At 39.9% G+C, this 21,154-nt stretch overlaps 1 protein-coding gene across 1 annotated transcript in view; it reads right to left on the bottom strand.

Moving 5' to 3' along the window:
- Positions 1–5,268: 5,268 nt before the first annotated feature.
- Positions 5,269–21,154, bottom strand: part of plod1 (procollagen-lysine, 2-oxoglutarate 5-dioxygenase 1) — a 38,805-nt gene continuing 22,919 nt past the window's right edge. The window contains 7 exon segments of the mRNA NM_001078872.1: positions 5,269–5,978; positions 7,640–7,765; positions 10,201–10,347; positions 12,248–12,352; positions 13,039–13,104; positions 15,640–15,753; positions 18,230–18,371. Coding sequence (NP_001072340.1) covers positions 5,823–5,978; positions 7,640–7,765; positions 10,201–10,347; positions 12,248–12,352; positions 13,039–13,104; positions 15,640–15,753; positions 18,230–18,371 — 856 coding nt within the window. The 3' untranslated portion in view covers positions 5,269–5,822.

Raw genomic sequence — 21,154 nt, 5'->3', positions numbered from 1 at the left:
CCATAGGGAGCTTAACCCTATGGGTCCCTACATTCACCCGGGGGAAAAATCCAGGCTAGGAGTAGAGCATTGGTTACATGCGACTCTCATACATCAGGATGGGCCTCCGCTAAGTGGGAGAAAACTAATGGAGGATGTTGTTGAACTATACCTGCCACTGTATAGTGTATTAGATGTAAATGCATATTTAAGAATAGATAATGGACGCCATGAGCTCTTGCAAAACAAAGGAACTGTTTATTTGTCCAAGACCGAATTCTAAATGCAGGGATATCAGATGAGGTAACAGGTATTCAATAGCACAAATGACGTAAAAGCAGATCAAGCAGATGAAGTATGGTGCCTTCCGTTTATCCCTTCTCATAAACAAGTATGGGTAGGATACGACAGCCAACAGAGTGGTAGGAGGCAGCTCACCGGTTAATCCCTTCCCTTGGCAGGGTTAATCGCTGGCCTATGTCCCTAGCACTTCTGTGTCCCTAATCTAAGACAAGTAAGCCTGTTAGGAGACTACTCCTTTACTCTTTTCCTGGATGGAGCAAATTAGCTGCTCTTTCTATATAAATCCTGACTGTGTAGTTACACAGTCTCTCTCCTAAAGAGTCCTATAATATAACCTATTCTAACTGTACCTCGTTCACGGGGCCCTGTCCCCGATTTTAATTTGGATGAAATGGCTACTGGGGCCTGTGTCTGTACCCAGGCTCAATGGAGTGGTGCATCAGGTAGCAGACCGGCAGCCAAAGAGAAAGTCACACCCTCCTGCCAGACACTTTATTAGTCTGCAGGGGGCATGTACAACCAGGCTAAACCTATAAGGGATAGCTTTACAACTGTAACTGAGTACAAGGGCTTCTGCCCAATAATAATAAGGATGTGAAGAGGTAGGGTGTAAAGCCATAGGGAGCTTAACCCTATGGGTCCCTACACAAATAATATGTGATCTTTCATAAATGTGTTCCTTAAGCTTCGCAGAGTGTTTAATTCTGTTTGAATTTTAATGGAATCCACCATGTGGTAATGCAAGAACATAGTTACATAGTTACATAGGGTTGAAAAAAGACCATTGTCCATCAAGTTCAACCCATCCGAGTAAACCCAGCACACAACCTATACTAACCAATCTATACACTCACATACATTACAACCAGTAATACTAACTGTAGATATTAGTATCACAATAGCCTTGGATATTCTGCTTGTTCAAGAACTCATCCAGGCCCCTCTTAAAGGCATTAACAGAGTCTGCCATTACCACATCACTAGGAAGGGCATTCCACAGCCTCACTGCCCTCACTGTCAAAAACCACCTACGCTGCTTCAAATGGAAGCTCTGTTCCTCTAATCTATAGGGGTGACCTCTGGTGCGCTGATTGTTTTTATGGGAAAAAAGAACATCCCCCAACTGCCTATAATCCCCTCTAATGTACTTGTACAGAGTAATCATGTCCCCTCGCAAGCGCCTCTTTTCCAGAGAAAACAACCCCAACCTCGACAGTCTAACCTCATAGCTTAAATCTTCCATCCCCTTTACCAGTTTAGTTGCATGTCTCTGCACTCTCTCCAGCTCATTAATATCCTTCTTAAGGACTGGAGCCCAAAACTGCACTGCATACTCAAGGTGAGGCCTTACCAGGGACCTATAAAGAGGCAAAAATATGTTCTCATCCCTTGAGTCAATGGCCTTTTTTTATACAAGACAGCACTTTATTTGCTGTAGTAGCCACAGAATGACACTGCCTGGAATTAGACAACTTGTGATCTACAAAAACCCCTAGATCCTTCTCCATTAAGGATGCCCCCAACACACTACCATTCGGTAGATAGTTTGCGTTTATATTATTTCTACCAAAGTGCATAACTTTGCACTTGTCAACATTGAACCTCATTTTCCAGTTTGCTGCCCAGTTTTCCAATTTTGTCAAATCGCTCTGCAAAGCGGCAGCATCCTGCATGGAACTTATAGTTTTGCACAATTTAGTGTCATCAGCAAAAATAGAAACAGTACTCTCTATGCCCACCTCCAGGTCATAAATAAACAAGTTAAAAAGCAAAGGACCAAGGACTGACCCCTGCGGTACTCCACTAACCACACTGGCCCAATTAGAAAATGTTCCATTTACCACCACTCTTTGTACTCTATCCTTCAGCCAGTTCTCTATCCAATTACAAATATTATGTTCTAGACCAATATTCCTCAATTTGATCATTAACCTTCTGTGAGGTACTGTATCAAACGCTTTAGCAAAATCTAAGTAGATGACATCAACTGCCATTCCAGCATCAAGGTTCCTGCTCACCTCCTCATAAAAGGCAACTAAATTAGTCTGGCAAGATCTGTTACGCATAAAACCATGCTGGCACAAACTAATAGTATTGTGAACTGCAATGGATTCAACTATCCTATCCCTTATTACCCCTTCCAGAAGCTTTCCTACTACTGATGTCAGACTAACAGGCCTATAGTTTTCAGGCAGAGAACGAGATCCCTTTTTAAATAATGGCACCACATTACAGAACAGACTAACAATGAACACATTTATGCCTTAATCTGCATTTCTCACTTCAGGTGATGCTTGAAGCCAAAGTCCTCTTCACATGTATGAGATTATATATACAGGTATGGGATCCCTTATCCGGAAGCCCATTATCCAGAAAGTTCAGAGTCTAGTACTATGAGTACCAAGCCTTATTAAGCCTAACAAATTGATCTTGGTCATTGGGGCCTATAGATAATGAGCAAAGCACAGTGTCAAATTTAGCGGCAGTAGGATGCGAGTGACTAGACAAGGTAGAATGCGTGGGCATAAAATGTATTGTGGGATAGGCCCAAAGTTCATATCAGGGTGCATGGGTCTCATTTCTACCTGTGTGAAATCTAGCAAAACAGCAAGCTGGAAATGATGAATGCGACTTTCCATGAGAAATCTTGTAGTGAGCTTAACAGTATAAAAGATCTCACTAAGACCACCATAGAAGAAATTTGCTGCATGCCTAAAATTTTGTGTGCTGTGACTATAGATTTTAGTGTAAGCTAACCAGTCCCAGTACAGCATTGTTACGCCATGTACCGTATTTGCTAGGCCTAGGGGATCTCAGATCCACCTATTCTACTTTCTTGTTGACATAGACCGTCTAGAGTTCTGTTGACCAGATCTGTTATGCCGTTAATGTATTGTTACCAGGGACATTTTAGTAAATGCATTCATTTTAAAGGACAAGGCAACGCAAAATATAATTTTTTGCCTTATAAAAGAAAATAAGATTCTAAGCAGCTTTGCAATATACATTTATTACAAATTTGTAATGATTTTTAAGTTATTTGTATATATAACTGCTATTAAAAGCAGTGTCTGCCTGTCCTTTTCTATTCTCTGCCCTGGTGGCTCTGACTGTTAAAACAATGTAACACAAGGCAGCAGATTGACAGACTTCACTTGCTGGAGGAGACTAACAGTTTTAACATTGTTTAAAACGTAACAACCAGGAGTTCAGCAAATGCTGCTTTCAATAGCAATTACATTTACAAATAGCTTTTAAAGCGCTACAAATTTTTAATTATTTCATACTGGAAAATTGCTTAGAATTATGTTTTCTTATTATGCAAAAATTATTTTTGGGGTTGACATGACCTTGAATGCATTGTATTAAAATTGGGAGTACAAGTAGGCTATACACACTATTTTGTTGCCCCTTTTGCTTGCTTACCCAGTGAACAGATTTTCAGATATAAAAATTGTATGAACCATGTTTTACTTTAGGAAGGTTTGAGGCAAGTATCTCAGTGTATGTATGTACTGTATGGGCAATGCCACGTTCTTGGCTTGTGTTTATCCACAAACTGAAAATCTGCCCCGCGTGGCATTGACCTATATGTTGATGCTTGGACTCCTCTTATCTCCTTCTTTCTGGGTTTCTGTGATGCCTCATGTTTGTGCCAGTGGAGTAGTTTTATTCTGTTGGTGACTCAGCTACTGAGAATCAACTACCCTTGTGACCGTCCCCTACCCCCGATTATGTATTGCCGAGACCCCAATTATTCTAGTACCATAGGTCAGGGGGCACATGGCATATTTCTAATGCCAGGGTAGGCTTGGGGTGGCTGCTGTACCCAGCTATTCTGAGATTCAAAAATAACAGCTATTATTTCAATACTTTCAGTTGATAATCATTTAATGAAGTGTTGTGCTGCAGTTCATATCACTGGCCAGTTGATGGCATGTATGCCTCATCGCTCAGATTATAACCTAACCTTTGAGTAATAATGCTGCACAGCCTCTGCTCTATTGTGTGTTTAATCTGCTTTACCCATCACCCACCATTTAGCGTTACATGCCATAAATGAAACTGAAAGCAGCTAATATATACAGAATTAATCCTCCTCACTCCAGTTTTAGATCCCACCCCCAATTTTACATATGTACAGATGTATGATTAAGGGACACTACACAGAATCAACAAGCACAAAACTTTAATAGAAAATTCTCAAAACCAAACTGTACATTAATAGTCATTTCAAAGCACAATATTTAGAGGTTTATGGACAGGGATGAAATAATATTACAACAAACTGAACTTTTAACTTTCCTGTCCTAGTAGAAAAAAAAACTGTACACATAAAATCAATGCATTGAAAATTGAGCCCCATAAATTATAATTTAGGTCAGGTAAAGCAGATCTGCAGATAAACAAGGCATACTCATCTGAGGCAGCTACTAACATTAGTAATATCCAGTTTACAGTGATTATCTCACAGATAAATCAAAACATCATTTATTGGCCAGACTTAGTTTGGTGCATAACTGTGACCTAAGGGCCATGGCCCACAGGTAGATTAGTCACCCACGGTTAAATCTTGGCTACCACAAGCAACTAATCTTTCATAAATGCCTTCCCACTGGCAAAAAGGTGAATCACCAGCGGAAAGGCATAAGTGGCATATTGTTTTCCAAAAAGAAGCACCATGTATGCCTACCCACCAGCCATTCACTTTATTGCCAGTGGGAAGGCATTTTTTGGAGATTAGTTGCCCACAGTAGCCGAGATTCAACCACAGGCAACAAACCCTCCTGGGCCACTGCACTAACTACGAGAATTTTTCCTAGGTCCCCTGTTAGAGACAACCTGAAAGGCTAATATAATCCCCACAAGAACATTTATTTAACAAAAACAGCTTACCTCCTTATTGTGTTTAGGCTTGCACATGCTTTTTTAGCTATACCATGATAGATGCATATCGAAAAAAGTTTAAGATCTGGAAATCATGCATAACCCCAAAATTGTATTTATTCTGAAAGGGCAAAGTTTTCCTTTAGCTGCTACAGAGAAAATGGAATTGAAATCTTAGCTAATAACATCAATGTTTAAATAAATCATCATAAATAACACTTTATAGTAAAACACTCTCTCATATATATATATATCTATATATAGAAGAAATGTTAGTACAGTACACCTGCATTGTATTAATCCTGCATTGTATAAATCTAAATCTATAAGGCACAATAAATGTTTTTAATGTAGTAAAATCCACATCTATAACATAGGATCTGTCCCACGTACCTGTTGGAGAGGTTCCAATTTTGAGTACCACTGAATTCACAGTTATGTTTATTGTCAAGTACTTGTGTGAGCAACTCTAGACAGTTATCTTCTCTTTAAAATAGGTTTTGCACAGTCCTTTTTTAGAAAGGACAATGTTCAATATCCACACTGAGGCTTCTGAAACTGGACTTTTTTAAATATGTTATCATTCAGGTTCTCTAAATACTGTGTCAAAGTGACCTTGTAAAGTCACAAGTCATTCTTTCAGGAAGGGACACTTAAGGATCCACAAAAGAGACTACAATGTATCTTGTTCCTTTTGTTACACGCAGTCCCTCGTGGTAATGAGTCAATCGTCCTGGGTGCATCAAGGCCCAGCCTTTCCTTGGGGCTCTTACAGAGCAATTGTATCTCAGGAATCTGCAGCCACCTCCCTAGAAAACCAAATATAAGTTAGCAGCCGTGTAAAAAGCACATCTCTGAACACGTGTCTTACATAATGCTTTGTTTTTGTAAACTATAATTATTGCTAATCAAGAGAAAGAAAAATGTAAATAAAAAACACCCATAACTGAATTAAGCAGAACTGCTTTCACTTGTGGGAAGGAAGAATAGACTTAAACTTTCAAAAGTTGTTTTTCAGGGACATTTTCATCTATTTAATGCTCTGTAAACAAATAAGTGTAAGGGGAAAATATCTGTTCTGCCAGGCTGCATTTTTAAATATAAGTGGTAGCTGCCATATTGCTTGTCTTAATTTGGCATTGTCATTATTGTTGTCACTAATTCTAGCTGCCATTTAAATGTGAAGGTACAGAGAATCTATGTTCTAAGCACACAATAAACTATGATATCATTTAGCTACATTTATTTATTGATATACTATAAAAACTCCCCTCGGCACTTCTTTTGAAATAGCAGATGTCTCTTCATGATACGATACTGACCTTAGTCAAATATAACAGAATTTATGGCTAAGTGGAAATGTCCTTTCATTATATATCTATTTTTTTATTTTTTTAAGGAATACTGTCGTGATTTCTATGGTGTAGTACTTACTATTTTATACTTTGTGCATTTCAAATAATTGATTCTAGCTACAGCCATTAGGTAATCTGCATTTTGGAAATGTAAGGTAGTATTTGGGGTATTGGGTACTTCTACCTTTCACTGTAAAATTTATTTTGGATGTGGGAATGTTGTCGTTAGAAGTCATTGTACCATTGATCAAAAGTGTATGTGTGTGTATATATATATATATATATATATATATATATATATATATATATATATATATATATATATATAGGCTGTTTATGCTACTTTGAATACATGTTTTGATTTTTCACAAGAAATCCCGGAGTTGCTGGTCTTTTTTATACTATTGGAACCCTTTACCGAGCACCAAGGTATGTTATGTAGCGGTGTGCCATCCTTTGTTTATATATATAGATATATATATGACCTTTATTATACAAGAGTGAGAAGTTACACAGCACATTTAAGCTGTCAAAGAAATAAGTGAAGCCACCCATGCAGCTTTCTCATGACGTATATTAAAACTGCCTGACACGAAAGTACATATGCATCTCATCCAAGAATGTTCATTACAGCATTTTATTAACCACTGATTTTAGGAAAGCAGTGTACATGTCTGTTTCACATGTGTAATTCAGCCAACTTCAGATTTTTTTAAATAAGAAACATGAATGCCAATTTTTATTTTTTGACAATATGTCAACCTTTACATTTCTATTATTAGTGGTTTCTAATATCTGATATTAGGAGTTTAGGACAGTAAACTGCCAATTATCATGCTTTCAGCTCAACTGCTGTTTCTGAGAAATTTGCAGTCTAAAACTGCAATTATCCCAGAAGCCTCTAAAAATAGAAAATAAATGTAAATTGCAAAAAGTTGCCAGGAAAGAACTCTAGTGAATTTTTTATCAATGCATTTTTTTAAAATGTAAATCCATTTTAAATGGAACATATACTTATTTCCCTTGAACATACCTGTTTAAAGGTCATTAAAAATGTTATTGCATCATATATCTACATGGAGACAAAAAAATACCATATATACTGAACTACTGACCTCATAATCTTGCCCAACACTGTTCAAGGCAATGTTAATCGTAAAAGTTGAGGCATCGTGATGAGGCTCAAGTAATGGTTGTTCATCTGGTTTGTATCGCACAACAAAAGCCAAGTCAAACTGTGCCTGTAAAAACAATTATGCACAATTAGATCTACTTTTACTACAGATATAAATGTAACAGGATTGAAACATAAATGTAATGAACAAAGAGAGCTATTTATAATTTTAGAATTATTTATTATACAGCAACTAAACAGAAATCTCCTAGGTCAGAGAATCCACCTTTCAATAACCTTCTTATTTTCAGCAACATATAACATTGTTAAATATATACCGGTATGTTAAAATTATTTAGGACATTTACTTGCCCACTGTTCTCCAAAAAACAAAACAATATACATTCAGAGTTAGCTAGGTTCTTCAGCCAGCGTCTGCTCCTAACTGATGCAAAATTACAGAGATACAGACAATATTTTGACTTTTTTCCTATGTCATCCCCTGGACGCAATATCCTGGACCATATATACTGGGGATGGGATTTTTTTCCAAAACAGTATATTCACAGCAGGGGCAGCCCCTTTTCTCTACAGTATTACAGCAGAAAACTGAATTGACAAAGCGTGTGGATTTAGAATTCATATTCACGCTGCAGCAGTGAATATAAAAGTATGTAAAAAGACTCTGCAGCACTCCACCCGTGTCTAGCCTGAATGCAGGATCAGAGATCAGGCCAAATGCATGCTTTTGTATTTTTCAGCCCCATCTCTGCTCTGTGTTGCTGCACTCTGGCCATTTCTGTGACTATCAGTGCAGCTAGACCAAATGCAGGCGGAGAGACGTGAACCCTATGCTAAGGGGCAGATTTATCAAAATGCGAGTTTATAGCTTAATACATAAAAAGTCACCCACGTTCTATTCATTCCTATGGGGTTCTTAAAAGCATATTTTTCAAATAGTGAACTTTAACTTTCAACCACTGATGCATTAAACTCACATTTTCATAGATCTGCTCCTTAGGGGCAGATTAATCAAAATGTGAGTTTAGAGCTTAATACATAAAAACTCACCCATGTTCTATTCATTCCTATGGGATTTTTAGAAGAATATTTATTTAACAGTGAGTTCTAACTTTCACCCATTGATAAACACCCTTCTAAAAACCCCATAGGCATTAATAGATTGTGGGTGAGATTTTATGTATAATGGTCTATACTCACATTTTGATAAATCTGCCTCTTAGTGTGCCCTTTCCCTTTTAGATATTTTTTATCTATGACCACTCAAGCCCTGCTTTCAGATCTTTTTATATGCATACCACTTCACTGAAATTGATTTTGTTTCATTTATTTCAATTTTTGGGTCTGACTGATTAAAGCACTAATATAAACAATAGCCATAGTATATCCATGAATAGCTATTTAATTGCATGTTAGAATGGATTATATGCACTTTGGGGCAGTTACCTCATTACAACTTTGTACTGAAACTTGACTGTGTTTACATTTTGTAAAAAACTGCACTTAATGGAGATATTTAAATATATAAAACACAAATGCAGGTATAGGACATGTTATCTAGAATGCTTGGGACCTGGGTTTTTTAGGATAAACCCATATATAATTTAAGGATTTACTTTAAGATTCCTTTGCCTCCAATAAGGATTAATTATATCTTAGTTGGGATCAAGTACAAGGTACTGTTTTATTTTACAGAAAAAAATAATTTTTACAAATGAGAATTATTTGATTAAAATTATACTCCTGTAATTTGGAGCTTTCTGGATAAGGGATCTTGTACCTGAACACCATACCAAACAGCTTTTCAGTACAGACACAGAGTAATGATCAATATACTGGTATGGGACCTGTTATCCAGAATGCTCGGGACCTGGTAATTTCCGGATAAGGGAATTTTGGATCTTCAGACCTTAAAGGTCCCCATACACCTTCAGATCCACTCGCTTGGCGATGTCGCCAAGCGAGCAGATCTTCTCCCGATATCCCCCACCTACGGGTGGGCGATATTGGGAGAATCCAGGCTAATTCGATTCGACGGGTATAGGCAAAGTTGGTTCGGGGACGGATCCAACTAGATTTTTTAGTGCCCATACACGGGCCGATTAGCTGCCGAATCGGTCTAAGGGACAGATATCGGCGGCTAGAATCGGCCCATGTATGGGGACCTTTAGTCTACTAAATAATCATTTAAACATTATATAAACCCAATAGGATTACAGAAAAAAAGAAAATAATTTTTAACAATTTGAATTATTTGCTTATAACGCAGTATATGGGAGATGACTTTCCTGTAAATTCTGGATAACGGGTTTCCAGATAACAGATTTCATACCTACATAGGGATACTACATGTAGTGCAGTCAGTGTTTGGTAAATATAAACATACTGGGCATATTTATATTATGCTCATTATTATTATCACTTACTGGATTTCATTTTAAAATCAAATTACTGAACCAATAGATATTTACATATTTTTTGGTATTTATGATATAGTTACAATTAAAAGTAATCTGTCAAACTGCAACTACTCATACTTACCCTGGTATAGTAACCTGGAAACAGTTTCTCAGTTAATGGTGCAATAAAATCTAATAGTATCTTGTGCCATTCTTTTTCGTAGCCTATCTGGTTCATGTGAATGTCTATTGTAGGGACATTTTCATAGCCACCTTGGAGTCTGTTATCCTAAAATAAATGAATTAAGCCAGTCATAATGCTATTTGGGCTCAATCAGAATCAGTAAAGACTTTATAAGCATTTTACATAATCTGTTTCTAATAAATATCAAGGCAATACAAACAGTTTTTTTTACAAAGCATAATAAAAATAAATTATGACCAACTTTCAGTAATTAGGACAAGATATTTTGTGACTCCATGTTATCCTGGGCAAGTCCCTTAATCCTCTGGTGTCCTAGCATATTTAGTACATTTATAATGGTTCCCTTGCTTGCTGTAAAAAGCACTTTGAGTTCCAGGGGAGAAAATCGCTATATAAAAATAATTTTCCTTTCACCTAGTGGATGTATAGGATTTGTAAGAAATTAATAAGTGGACATTCAGACTTTAGGAGGTGTGAAAATGTACAAGCAGCTAAGCCCTCTCTGGTGTTCAAGACATCCCATTGCTTGTTGCTCTATGAGCAATTCCTGTATTTGACTAATTTGCTATCAGGCCCATAGGCTCAGCAGATACCTCTTAGGGCTCTGGCGACTAATCTCCCCGAATTGCCATCCCACCAGTGAAAATGTAACTCGCCGGTGGGATGGCACACGCTGCGCAGGCGATTTCGGCAAATCGCAGAAGTTGCCTCGCGAGGCATTTTCAGCGATTTCCCGAAATCGCGCTGCCGCGTGTCCCATCCCACCGGCGACTTACATGTTCTTCCCGTGTGCCAGAGCCCTTACTATGAAGAACTTGGAAACAACACATAAGTTAACAGACTCCTAAAGAGGAGACAATCTTATATCTGATATGAGGTTCATTTAGGAACACTAACCAAACCTAGCATCATTGCTGCAACAGCAACCATGGCCCAACACAGGTAATGGGAGGGCTATGGGTAAGCTTCCTCCTTCCGGCTTTGTTTTGCAAGGACTACACGACAGGCGCATGCACAGTAGAGTGAAAAGCCGACTTCTCTGTTAAAGTTCGGCTTTTCACTCTACTGCGCATGCGCGCGTGAGCGAAGACGGAAGTGCTGCAGCTACCCCGGGCTGGTGCTGTTCTCTCCGAACAGGGGCACCAGCCCGGGGTAAAAGGTAGGCGATTTAAGTCACTTGGGGGTGCCTAACATTTTTGCACCCCCAAGTGACTTTGCCTTTCCTTCTCCTTTAACAAGTAAGCCTTGTATAAGGTCAGTCACTGGCCAGTTAAGGTAGTACATACACTGGCTGACTTTAAAGGAACAGTAAGATCAACAAAATAAAACTGTTTTAAAGTAATTAAAGTAGAGGTTAGAAGTAGTTAAAAAGAGAAAAGGTGCATGTTTACATAGCAGATAAGCTCTGTACAATTAGATTTATGTGTAAAAATGAAACCCATTGTATTCTACAGAGATTATCTGTTGTCTGCTATTTAACCTGTGCTATTTAACCATATTCTAACCTGAATGGTTGCCCCCATGGCTACACAGCAGCTTATTTATATAAACCATAGTAGTGTTTCTGTAACAAACATACCAGTTTTACCAATGCAAGGCAACGGTACATTATTATTATTCAATTGCTTTAAGAATATGCCACCTATCAGCCTGCAAGCAAAACAGAATACCACACAGCTGGTCATATCCAGGGATGACCAAATGCAATTGTTCTATATATCTGGGCTGTGACAACTGCAGCAAATATGGATGAGAGCATCATTCCCCACTGACAAGGTACACTGGCAGATGAAATATACTGTGTTGACAGATTAGCCAAGATCTGACAGGATGAGGGGATGGTCTGTTTAATCCAATCCCTGAGCTGACATTTATGTCCAAATGGTAGGGCAGTAAGTTCAAAGCTGGTCAATCGGCAGTACCAAATCTGGACATCTACAGCCTTAAATTATAGATAGATTACAATTATATGCTGTGTTCTAACCTTGTTACTGCCACTTGACCACTTGCCGAAGTTCTCCATTTCTTCTACCAACTCATTACAAGTTGTCTCTGAAAATATGGGAAACCAGTAAACATCTGGGCAGGGCTGAAAAACACAGGGAAGAATATCACCTATAGGTTTAATGCCATACCAGATAAATAAGATGAGAGATGCTAACTCTTTAGATTAATTTAAAAAAATAAAAAAAATGGAACAGAAAGATTGTTACAGTAGTCATCCCATTAAAAAAAACATGTGTTTGGTTTATGAATTGGCCTTAAAGGGATAGTTCACCTTTAAATTAACCTTTGTTATGATGTAGTGATGTTCTGAGACAATTAGCAATTGGCCTTACAGGAAATGTAACACTAAAAAATTTTAAGTAAAAAATCTATTTTACCCTGTTCCAATAATAGTCCTATGATGCATACAGTTTATTATTTTCAATGCATTATAAAAAAATACTGTTATAAAACTGCTTCTTGTCTTCCTAAGGTTAAAAAATCTTCCTTACATCAGCAGTGTCTAGGCCCACCAGGGCTACAACTTTGTAGAAGTGTTTCCTTTTTCTATGTAATGATAGAAATAGAAACTTGTACTTGATCCCATCTGAGATGTAATTAATTTGGTGACAAATGATTTATTGTAGAATTAGGGTATGATGATCCAAATTCCAGAAATATCCCTTATCCAGATAACCCTTGGTCCCAAGCATTTTGGATAACAGGTCCCCAGTCCCATACCCATACCAACTTTTATGAAATTGAATACCGCACCTTGTTCATACTTACCATTTCAACTAATTTCCCTTTTAATGCTTCTGAATGGTTAGGATGAATATATTTTTCTTTCCAGTCCTGTTTTGTTACAAAAAAAATACATCAGAAAATCTTTGAATCTGTTTTAGGGACCAGTTTTATCTAATCATTTATTTTAAACAAATTTAATCGAAGACATGGACATGGTGAGTTTCTATGTATTAAGCTCTAAACTCACATTTTGATAAATCTGCCCCTTAGGAAAAGGGGAACGCGCTAATTTAACGATCCCCAACCAGTGTCTCATGAGCAACATGTTGCTCCTTTTGGATGTTGCTCCCAGTGGCCTCACAGCAGGTGCTTATTTTTGAATTCCTGGCTTCGAGGCAAGTTTTGCTTTCATAAAAATCAGGTGTACTGCCAAACAGAGCCTTCTGAAGGTGACCATTCCACATATGGGCTTTTAAATAGCCTATTACAGGTCTTATTAAGAAACCCCCTAGGAACTTTTTTTATATGCTTGAGTGGCTTCCCAACTCTTTTTTGCAGTGTGTAATGTGGTAATCCCAACTCTAATGTATTCAACCTGCCATTCGAAATCAAACTCTGACTCTTATGTGAAGATATGAGGTGTGCTGACAGGCTATGGATAAGCAACATAAATATTTCAGAAATATTTCAGAAAATGTTTTAGTACTTAATCTCTGAAATTAATACTTGACCTTTAATTCATTATATTAAAAATCATGTGAGAAAATAAAAATACATATTTACAAACCAGAATGAGAACAAATACACCCTATCCAATGATATCCCCTGAAGAAGTCACGTTGATGGTGATGAAACACGTTGGGCGTGGGTGGAGATAAGCTTAGGGTAGCCTAGTTGGTGGTACGGGATCAGAGCAGGCGGCTCTTGATACCCATAGGTAGTGGTAAGGGATTTGGTCTGGTGGTGAGGGGCTGTTTGTGAAGTCTGGGGCAGCTCTTGATAGCCGTATGTAATGGTGGGAGTTGCGAACAGTGGAAGTGAGAGACACGCCGGCTAAATCAACAGACGCGCTCCTCTTGGCTGTGCGGTGTCATTCATTGTACCGATACTAACAGCACATTGTCTCTCGATCTCCCCCCCTCCCCCCCCTGGGAACACTGTGCAGCTCTTGTTAACCGTGTCCAGGGACTCGCCTAGTTCCCTTCACAGTATGCGGTTCTTGATGGCCTGTCTCTGTTGCATAATCACTGTGCTATAGACACTACATAATGACACGCACTTGATTGAGTCGCAGTAATACAATCGTTTTCACTTGTGCAATGCCAGTGATCCTCTGTTGCTCCTGTGTTTATTAACTGTTTGAGAATTTGGTAGTTTAATAATTTGGAATTTCGGGAGCTTCCCCTTCACCTATGTGAGTGTAAATATATGAACTAGGTACCCTAGCTTTTTCCTTTTTTATCATGCTCTGAAAATTAAATATTCTGACTGATCAATGAATTAAACAAACTCACTCGGAGCAGGTGTATTTGTTTTTAACTATCTAACCATATCACTAGTGGATATGGTCCATTGAATTGAGATCTCGTTCTTGCTGGTTTGTAAATATGTATTTTTATCTTCTCACATGATTTTTAATATAATGAATTAAAGGTTAAGTATTAATTTCAGAGATTAAGCACTAAAACATTTTCTCTTTTTGTGACTTGATTATTGAGTATAGGTGGCAGACACCTTGTGCCCTCTGTTCTTTTAGAGAATTATTTTTGTGTGTTGGACTCTCTTTGTCCTCAATATAAATATTTCAGAAACATTATTTAAAAAGATTGTTATTTCCATGAGGTGAATCTTAAATCAAATTTTATGTTTTCATTTATAAGGCATATAAATATTGTTTCCCCCCAACAGGTGCAAGCTAATAGAGCCAAGCTATTTTGACCAGAAAATGTTTCTAGCAAGTGCTACGCAGCCTGCTCTCAGAGTCCCGTTGCAGGTGGGCATATTTGGTCACACACATATATGTGACATAAGACTGGGGGAGGAATCAACGATCCTACATCACACACATGTGCAAAATAGCACTGCTCATTTTACACATGTAAAGAGTCCCAAACTGATCACCAAACTGGGTACTTCCTCTGAGAATTTTCATGCTAAAATAGGATTGTTCCCTTCTCAGGTAGGGAAAACCTATGATAGGTGGCCTTTAACATTATAAACACAGGTAACAGGCATTGCTACCTTGCAGAGCAGGGTGCCCTGATTCATTCTGATATGGTATGGTTTGTATGTTCTTCCTGTGTCTATGTGAATTTCCTCTAGGTAGACCAATTTCTTTCCATACTCCAAAAACATCCAAGCAGATTGACTGGCACATTATGAAACTCACCCTAGTGCATGTGTGTTGCATGACTAAAATACAGAACTTGTAAGCTCCATTGGGGCAGGAATTCATGTAATGAATAATGTCATGTAAACATCACACAATTTGCTGCTACTATACATGTAATAGATAATATATCTATCTATATATTTCTACATGCAACTTTACTACAAGTTTTACATCTTTTTACTGTATTTGTGTAGAACTGAAAATTAAGGAATATCATACCAAAAGAAAACAAAGTTACTTCATGATCTTACCTCTGTGTTTTCAAAAATCTCCCAAAGATCATTATGAAGATGTGTTGTTTTGTAATTCTCCAGGGAAAGGATGTGGCCAAATTCCTGTCTGTTTGTAACAAACATAAAGATTCCCTGCAGCCAAATGACATTTTGTGGTCAGAATACTGAAATACATGAAGGCTTGTACTTAATTTGATAACATGATATGAGCTGTAGAGCCAAAATTTAGCATGAAAGAAAATTCTTTAAAAATGAACTTTTAGCATGCTGTAGACAGGGATATTTGAAGTTAGTCTTTTTTTATAGCATTTTAATTATTAAGCTTTTTGTTTAGCAGCTGGTGTAATTTCAGCAGTTTGGAATTTCAGAAGCTATCTGGTTGCTAGGGTCTTATTTGTGAAGATGAACATGAGAGGGTCTGAGTAGAAAGTCAAGTAATAAAAAATAACAACAACAACAAAATTAATGCCTCACTGGATATTTTTTTTGGCTGCAAAGGTAAGTGACTCCAATTCAAAGGCAAAAAGAGGCAAAAGAGAAGGGCATATAATTCACCTGGAAGTCTGGGGCAATATAGCAGCAGCCTGCTGTGCACCTAAGTACACCAGGTCAATGGGCTTTTTGAAGAGGAAAAGCACCAGCTCAGGATAAAAGGTAAGTTGAGGGGTGCCGGAGAAATTGGCCAAAGAGCCATGAGTATGCTATACATTATATCCTTATAAACAATGCATAGTAATGTAATGTGCATCACATGACTCACTAAAAAAAATTATATATATATATTGTATTATAAAAAATTAATGAACCTCCTGTACTTAATAAAAGGATTTTAGAGGTCATCTTGGATTTGCAAAACACTTATCCTTCAACCTTGCAGCTTTATATGGTCATAGAACTCCTTTGTCACTTCTAACATTCCTATGTTTTACAAAAAGGTGTACATATTATATACTGTATATATATATATATATATATTGTGGTAGAGTGACCCAACAAATGAGAGTAAAGGTGAGTTTTCCCTTTAAGTTCTCCATAGTGGGAGATGTAACCTTTAGGGGAGATGTTGATAAACAGAAAATGGTTTCTCTGTTTAAAGGATGTTGCTGTCTGGCCCCGAAAGCTATAGGGTTCTGGAAGGAACAAGCGGATCAGGCGATCCATTCCATTAGTCCAGCTCATCTATTGGAGCTTACTTTCCACAGGAAGGCTGTCTTGTGGAAAGGTATTTAATTGTATAGATAGGTGTGAGACGGTCTCTCAGAGCAGGGCACAGAACAGAAAGGATACCTGTCTGTGTTGTAGGACTCCCTGAGGGGCTGGGGGTGCTTCCTGCCACTGCACGGAGCAGAGGGAGCCCAGACTTGAGAAAGCTACCAAGAGACTGAGGATCTAAGTAGCTGAAAGGAAAGCCAGGAGGGTAAGCTAATCCCCCAGAAGTGTTGTGAGTACAGGCCCCAACATTTGTGTTTTCTCACTGGTAATCCACAAGGGGCCCAGGTTAGTGAGGGAACTAATCTAATGTGTGAAGGTAGCACCCACAGGGGAGGATTTATTTTTATGATTTGTTTTGTATGCTGAAATGGGCACCCCTGTGTAAATAAACTGCCTTAAAGTCAAGAAAGTGTCTGTCGTGGATCCCGCTAGTTTACAATATATATATCAACAATGTAACAACAGGCACTCACGTAAAAAATGAATGTAAATGCCTGGGTGTAGTCCAAAAAGAATGAATAATGTAACAAAAAATAAAAGGTACCGCACTCACAGGACTTAGACACAATTCTTAAATAAATTACTTTGAGTTTTGATTAAGTCCTATGAGTGCGGTACCTTTTATTTTTTGTTATATATATATATATATATATATATATATACACATATACACACAGGTATAGGATCCATTATTTGAAAACCTGTTATACAGAAAACTCTGTTTAAAAGGGAGTCTATGGGAGATAACCTTTCCGTAATTCAAATTATTTGAATTTAAAAAAAAAAACATATTTCCTTTTTCTCTGAAGAAATGAAATAGTATCTTGTACTTAATATCAATTAAGGCATAATTAATCATTACATTACTGAAGGCAAATCAATCCCACTGGCTTATATAATGTGTAAATGATTTTTTAATAGACTAATAGGGGGTTATTTATCAACGTTCAAATTTTTATTTTTTTCACAATTCAAGTTTTTTGCCCTAAAATTAGAGTTATGGTTCAAAAACTCGAATGTCTGTTATTTATTAACATTAAATTCGCCAGCTAAAAGTCAGTGTAAAAGTCAATAAGAGTTGCAAGATATTAGAGTTTTTAGTTTAGTTTGTAAACTTGAAAATTTAAGGTATTCAAGCTTTTTACTCAAACGAGTTTACCATGTTAATAAATAAGCACGCATTCGAGTTTTTTTAAAATGCGAGTTTATTCGAACTAGAAAAAAAAACTATCGAATTCACAAATTCGAAAATTAATAAATAAGCCCATTAATGTATGGAGATCCAAATGGCAGTCCTGAGCATTCTGGATAATAGATCCCATACATGTATATAAAAGATATATAAAACCAAAAGAGCATCTGAATCAATGTTGGTTTTGCTTTCTCTTATACAGACCTGCTGGCGGATATTATGACAGAAAGCCATGTCAAAGTCCAGGGTACCACTGTGGAATATATCGTTCTGACTTAGTTTAGACCTCAGAATGCTTCCTTTTACCAAATAAACACTAGAGATATAAGGGACGTTCCAGACTCCACTAAAAAACATAAAATAGCAACAAAAAATTAATTTCACTTGAAATAGATTAGTTTCTTCCACTGCAAATTCTCCTGTTGAAATTAAAGGAGAAGGAAGCTTATTCACTGCCTGCCCTGGGCTGTGCACATGCACAGTAAGTAAAACTGGAACTTAAATGGTAAATACTAAACTTTTACTCAACTGCACATGCTAACCACAAGGGATCCCTGGGACAGGAGGTCAGATAGTTGTACAGTGCTCCCTAACAGGGCTGCCATCAGAAATCACGGGGCCCCTCACAACCAAATTTTCTGGGCCCCCCTCCTCTCACGACCTGCCCCCCAATGCTCCCTCGCATTAGTACAAAGGACACACAGACATTGGTAGCCAGGGCCTCCTAAAACATTGGTAGCCAGGGTCCCCCTAAAACATTGGTAGCCAGGGCCCCCCAGCATCCTCCAGCTCACCCCCACAGCATACTACAGCTCCCCCCCAGAGTCCTTCCCAGCATCCTCCAGCTCCCCCCCAAGCATTCTCCGTCTCCCCCCCAGCTCCCATCAGAATCCTTCAGCTCCCCCCAGCAAGTTCCTGTGGCTCCCCGCTGCATCTGCACAGCTCACCCCCATTGTCCTCCAGCTCCACCCCCAAGTAACTTCCTCCAACTCCCCCCCCAGTGACTTCCTCCAGCTCCTCCCCCTCAGCGACTTCCTCTGGCTCCCCTCAGCTTCCCCCCACCCCAGCGACTTCCTCCAGCTCCCCCCCCTTAGCTTCCCCCCACTCCAGCGACTTCCTCCAGTCCCCCCCCAGCGACTTCCTCCGGCTCCCCTCAACTTCCCCCCACTCCAGCGACTTCCTCCAGTCCCCCACCCCCAGCAACTTCCTCCGGCTCCCCTCAGCTTTCCCCCCCTCCCAGCGACTTCCTCAGGCTCCCCTCAGCTTCCCCCCCACCCCAGCGACTTCCTCCAACTCCCCCCTCCCAGTGACTTCCTCCGTCTCCCCTCAGCTTCCCCCCACCCCAGTGACTTCCTCCTCCAGCTCCCCCCCAGCAACTTCATGTGGCTCCCCGCTGCATCTGCACAGCTTACCCCCATTGTCCTCCAGCTCCACCCCCAGTAACTTCCTCCAACTCCCCCCCAGTGACTTCCTCCAGCTCCTCCCCCTCAGTGACTTCCTCTGGCTCCCCTCAGCTTCCCCCCACCCCAGCAACTTCCTCCATCTCCCCCCCCTCAGCTTCCCCCCACTCCAGCGACTTCCTCCAGTCCCCCCCAGCAACTTCCTCCGGCTCCCCTCAGCTTCCCCCCACTCCAGCGACTTCCTCCAGTCCCCCACCCCCAGCGACTTCCTACAACCCCCCCCTCCCAGCAACTTCCTCCGTCTCCCCTCAGCTTCCCCCCACCCCAGTGACTTCCTCCTCCAGCTCCCCCCCAGCAACTTCATGTGGCTTCCCGCTGCATCTGCACAGCTCACCCCCATTGTCCTCCAGCTCCACCCCCAGTAACTTCCTCCAACTCCCCCCCCAGTGACTTCCTCCAGCTCCTCCCCCTCAGTGACTTCCTCTGGCTCCCCTCAGCTTCCCCCCACCCCAGCGACTTCCTCCAGCTCCCCCCCATCAGCTTCCCCCCACTCCAGCGACTTCCTCCAGTCCCCCCCAGCGACTTCCTCCGGCTCCCCTCAGCTTCCCCCCACTCCAGCGACTTCCTCCAGTCCCCCACCCCAGCGACTTCCTCCAACTCTCCCCCCTCCCAGCGACTTCCTCTGTCTCCCCTCAGCTTCCCCCCACCCCAGTGACTTCCTCCTCCAGCTCCCCCCAGCAACTTCATGTGGCTCCCCGCTGCATCTGCACAGCTACCCCCCATTGTCCTCCAGCTCCACCCCCAGTAACTTCCTCCAACTCCCCCCCCCAGTGACTTCCTCCAGCTCCTCCCCCTCAGCGACTTCCTCTGGCTCCCCTCAGCTTCCCCCCACCCCAGCGACTTCCTCCAGCTCCCCCCCCTCAGCTTCCCCCCACTCCAGCGACTTCCTCCAGTCCCCCCCCCCAGCGACTTCCTCCGGCTCCCCTCAGCTTCCCCCCACTCCAGCAACTTCCTCCAGTCCCCCACCCCCAGCGACTTCCTCCGGCTCCCCTCAGCTTTCCCCCCCTCCCAGCGACTTCCTTCCCCCCTGTGTCCCCCTGAGGTGGCCCTGCTCCCTAAGACTAGTACAGGTATAGGACCCATTATCCAGAATGCTCGGGACCAAAGGTATTCCGGAAAAGGGCTCTTTCTGTAATTTGGATCTCCATATCTTTAGTCTACTAAAAAATCAAGAAAGCATTAATTGAAACCAACAGGATTGTTTTGCATCCAAAAATGATTATATATATCTTAGTTGAGATTAAGTACAAGGTACTGTTTTATTATTACAGAGAAAAAGGAAATCAGTTCTGAATTATTTAATTAAAATGGAGTCTATGGGAGAAGGGCTTTCCATAATTCGGAGCTTTCTGCAAAGAGCACAGTCACCCGATGGTCTGAAGTTAGCAATTATAACCACTGGCAGGTGCCTAACAAATAAACCTTTCTTTGTTCTTAAAAGGATGTGTAAACCAAAAACAAAAACTGTAAACTTACTTAGAGTACTTCTCTTTCAAATTTTTGATTTTTAGGGGTTTCTGAGATATTTGCATTTTTAGACTTAGAGTCAGCAACCCTAGGGTTAAGTAAATACAAGAACTGATTAGTGCATAGACTGTAAGGGTCGCTGACACTCTGACCTTCGAAGACAGCTGTTGCTCTGAATAGAAATGTAAATTGCTAAAGTGCT

This window comes from Xenopus tropicalis, chromosome 7 (genome assembly GCF_000004195.4).
Source record: "Xenopus tropicalis strain Nigerian chromosome 7, UCB_Xtro_10.0, whole genome shotgun sequence".
Classification (NCBI taxonomy): domain Eukaryota; kingdom Metazoa; phylum Chordata; class Amphibia; order Anura; family Pipidae; genus Xenopus; species Xenopus tropicalis.
The sequence above is the reverse complement of the archived record's forward strand: the minus strand, read 5'-3'. Positions and strand labels throughout refer to the sequence as shown.